The sequence below is a fragment of the Ascaphus truei genome, chromosome 1, assembly GCF_040206685.1.
Source record: "Ascaphus truei isolate aAscTru1 chromosome 1, aAscTru1.hap1, whole genome shotgun sequence".
NCBI lineage: Eukaryota > Metazoa > Chordata > Amphibia > Anura > Ascaphidae > Ascaphus > Ascaphus truei.
In genome coordinates this window covers 92,489,979-92,494,651 of record NC_134483.1, presented here as the reverse complement: position 1 = coordinate 92,494,651, position 4,673 = coordinate 92,489,979, and the positions used below count along the sequence as shown (strand labels likewise).

The window sequence follows — 4,673 nt, the reverse complement described above, 5'->3', positions numbered from 1 at the left end:
AGTCCAGAAGAAAATACATTTCCCAGTTAGTATTACGTTCTCGGTTTATTTTCTCAAGCTCATTTCCCCAACAATTACTTTGTATGCGGTTCACCAAATTGTATTTGCTGTTAACCATTCACAACCTCTTATTATATGCAAGAGGCAAAACATACACTGTGACCCATCATAAAAATATTCGCTTGCCAGACTTTCATTTGATTTCATTGAAAATGGCAAAGTTTCTTCTTATTTTTTTTTTTTACACCAATGGATGTGTTTATAAATGAACAATTGTGTCTGTTAATTTGACTTCCTATTAATATGTGATTAGCAGGGGATATGATTTACCAATGCATTTTTATTTACACACAAACAAACAACCACTTTTCTTTTAGATGTGGACCTCTATTGTTCCATTCAAACAACAGGGGGCATGTATTTTTTTAAAGCTCCTTTATTCCCCTCTAGTTTTATAGCACTTGGTAAACATTGTATAATCTTTATCAAAATTAGGTTTAAAAGGTTTTGTGCAACTGTTGACAAGTTTAAATGTCCTGATCCCCATTAGAAATGTATAATATATCCATAGAAATGTATAATATATATCTTTCTTACACACACAAGTGCATCTGCATTAACATTTCCCCTGATTCGTTCTTGTCAAAGGCCAGATGAACAAATATGTGCCAGCAAATAATTGCGTTCAAGAAAGTTTACAGTGGCATGAGCATTTGTGTTCAATCCATTAAGAACTGAATAACAGCGTTGTGGATTTAATCCATTTCCTTGCAGGGTGAAATTATTGCCCCGGAGGTGAAAAATTGACCTCTAGAGGCTACACATGTCCTAATTCTGCTCTGTGAGCATTAGACAGCATCACGAAGGCTCTTTGCACTAAAGGACCCTGCATTCTACATGCGGAATATCCCACACATGTATGATAGGTTTATTTCACATTGTTTTCCATTTGCCAATGCAATTTTGCTAATTAAAACATAGACACAAGACTGCAGTTATCGAAATAAAGAACATACAATACTAGGATCATAAATAGACAAATAATATCTGTCATGGAAAGAAACCACACTATTATTTAAAGTGCTGGAACATTTTATTCTGGCAAGCGAAAGGTGCCTGGTTTTGTCTAATTTCCTAATTATTGGACTGTGTCTGTGTTTGCTTTTAACACTATGGGATTTTCTTCTGTTGATAATACATTATTATTTCTATGCAACAATTGCTAGTTTCGTTAAGGAAAAAAAACATTCTTATTTGCAATACATTTACTTTATCTGCTCAATAACGTGTTTGAGGATACACTATTAAATTAAATATAATTGTTATATGTTACAATTGTTCATAACACAAAGCAGTCTCTCACCGTCAGTTCATATATTAACAACATAAATTGGATAGGCCTTTCTGGAGATGACACCCTCCTCTATTCACAAAATCACAAATGGTGTTTATTTTTTAAATTAATATATTAGGATCATAAACAGGAGCAATACCGGTATATCGTTTTATAAACCAGTGTTATGTGAAGATCATTCTATTATTTATATTATATATCACTGCTACAGATGCTGTGTGTGTTCAATAATAAAATAATACTTTCAGTTGAAAAAAACCACATTAAGGAGTTCAACCGTTTGCTGAATCTTAACTGAGTAAAATATTCATACTATATTTATATGAACATATTATTTTTGTTTTAGTATTAACTAACACGTATTTCGTGGTTACATTTTAGGACTTTAAGTAAATAAAGGCCCAGTTTGTAAAGACTTCATCATTTAAGAAGATTATATTGACTTTCTCTGTTAAATGTTGTTCTGAACCAACTTTGTTATTATATTTGATATATGTGCAGAAGGTTCGTGTTCCTGCTCAGTTGTGTTCCTTCTACAAAGTTTAATAACATCAGTAATTTCAGGTAACCCGTTTTAGGACAGCTTCCTCCTGTTGCAAGAACAAACCATCAATTTAATTTGTTTTTACAGAAATGTTCAAATACAATCGAATCTCACATTTAATTATGAGTCTGTTGCACAAACTCTATTGGAGCAGTTGGTGAGTTTAAGGTTTGGTTGTATTTATTTTCGTTTGGATCCTTGTTATTTCTGGAAACGTTTTACTGTTGAGAAGCCAGCATGTTTGACAATCTTTTCCCATAGTATTTTAGTACGATTTTTTTTTTTAAAGAATCTAAGTAGTAATGGGAAAAAAACCCAATATGTACTTTTTTTAAATAAACATTTTATTTTTTGAAAATGTGAAAAAAGAAATCTTACATTAGCTTGGTACAATAATACTTGGCAGTGTTTTCTTTACATTATTTGTTGTAAATAAGAACACTTAAGTACAAAAAGACCCCATCAGTCTATTATAATACAAAACACAGGGCTCACAATAAGATGAAAATTCAGTTGTTTCTGTGTAAACGTGTAAATCATTTCTTACAAAAGCACTTGGTACTTGTGCACTAATATGCAAAATAATAAAAAGATATTGCTTTGATTCTGTTTCCTATGACAATTTAATTGTTTCCATGAATCCCCAGACCTGAGAACCTGTAAGCCTCACAAATGGCTGAGAGATAAAAGTTTAAAGGATATTAAGGTATCATCTCACTGTAATGTGTTTCCATTTGTAGGTTACCTTGGTTTGGTATAAATAAGGGTCCAGTACATGAACCTGGCAGGAACAATTGCTGCAGTCTTTCTTGGTTAATCAAGAGGCAAAAATCGGGGCAAACATTAAGTATAACCCATAAAAAAAACCATCCTACCTTCTTAGTAAATAAATGCCTGATTTGATTAAGAGTTTGAAATCCTAGTGGTAAAGTTTTCTCCATTTGTAAGCACTGTCCCCGGCTGCAAGGTCCCCCCTAAGGCTGCAGCAGGAGAGCTGGAAAAAGTCACCAGGGCCCTGGATATAACGGGGACCACAGCTGCTTTGGAGGGGTTGCATTGCACTGGGCTGATGTCCCCACCTATGATACTCTCAATGGAAAAGGTCGATCTGGTCAACGCTGGGCTGGTCTTGGCACCCTGCAGGGAGGATGGAAGTGCTGGGCTGAGCTGGTGAGGGTAGAAGGAGCATGTCCTTGGCATGTCAGTGGCAGGTGGCATAAGCGAAGGTGCTGGCATGCCGGTGGCACTGGGTGGCTGCCTGGCTTGGTGCTGGGACTGTGAATGAAAGGCAATCAAGGCAGAGTGCGGGTGGTAAGGCTGCAGCTGGATGCCATAACCACAGCTGTATGGTGCATAGCCATAGGCAGCAGCAGCAGGAAGGAAGTGTCCATGATCCCTGAACAGCAGCTCCGGGGTTTGTTGCCTCTTGAAACGCTTCCTCCGCCTCAGAAAGCTGCCGTTGTCAAACATGTCTGCAGACTCCGGATCCAGTGTCCAGTAGTTGCCCTTGCCCGGGTTGCCGGGCTCCCTGGGTATCTTAACGAAGCAGTCATTGAGGGAGAGGTTGTGCCTGATGGAGTTCTGCCAGGCGGGGAACTTCTCCCTGTAATAGGGGAAGCGGTTGCTGATGAACTCACAGATCTCACTCAGGGTCAGGCGCTTCTTGGGGCTCTGGAGTATGGCCATGGTGATTAAGGCGATGTACGAGTATGGGGGCTTCACCAGTGCGTTTTTGCTCGCAGGCTTGTAAGGGTCTTTGGTGGAGGAGCCCTGCGGGGACCTTGGCATCAAGATGTCCTCATGAAGCTCTGCCACCACCACCTCCTCCTCCTCTTCCTCCTCTTCCTCGGCATAGGAGCTCTCCCTGGGATCCTCGTCCTCTCCCACCACATCAATGTCGGTTTCATCAGCAAGGACAGAGGCATCGGACATCTCAGAGCTCAAAGTCATGGCTTGCTGGGCAGATCATAAGGCTGCAGGGAGAGTGAGACCCTCTCCACTGCTCCTCCTTGAGGTTGTAAACCCACCTCCAGGCTGCAGAAACAACCAAGAAGGCAATGTATAAACAGCCACAACAAGCCAACGATGGTCCTGTGGCATCAAAACGTCCTCTTTTCTGTGGTTTCCTTGGGATAAAGTGACCTTTCTCCCCAGACCAGTATTCAAGCATTAGGTTCTGGAGAGAAAGACAGAGGATTTGGGTGAGAGTCTCGGGAAAGATCTTAGAAAAGGTTGGGTTTCCATCCAGAAGAGGGCGGGTCTTCTTCTCTCCTTATAGCAAAGAGGAGCCATCACATGGCTGCAAACGTCAGAGCTGCATGCAGGGAAGAGGGGGGAAAAAAACCCAGACCATTCAGCCACCACACAAACCCAACAATCTTAGCATTAACTGGTTCCTCCTGAACAATATTGCTTGTCCTCCTCAATGAGAAGATCTCCTTGTAACATATTCATAGCAGGTCTGCCCCATCTATAGCACGAGTAGCTGCAAAGAAATGACGCGGATTTATGTTTACTGATCAGTGCAGTTTGTTTCAGATAAAAAGAACATGTAATATATCAATGAGAATATTTTTTTACCCAACAGCTTTACTTTATACTTGATATCCTATGTAATACTGTACCTGCAAACGAAACAGATATAAATTGTGAATATGTTACATTGGAGCCCAATGCTGTATTATCCTGGTCTTTCCCATGATGAAATCTTTGAAAGTGTGTAGCGTTGAACACACACACACACACAAGACTATATTTTGGACAAAGAGAGGCTAA

General features: G+C 39.5%; 1 protein-coding gene across 1 annotated transcript; it reads right to left on the bottom strand.

Annotated features, from left to right (window-relative positions):
- Positions 1 to 9: 9 nt before the first annotated feature.
- On the bottom strand, positions 10 to 4,174 carry FOXD1 (forkhead box D1). The gene has a single exon (XM_075591816.1). The coding sequence runs from the start codon at positions 3,846 to 3,848 to the stop codon at positions 2,802 to 2,804; it is 1,047 nt and encodes a 348-aa protein (XP_075447931.1). The 5' UTR covers positions 3,849 to 4,174; the 3' UTR covers positions 10 to 2,801.
- Positions 4,175 to 4,673: the final 499 nt, after the last annotated feature.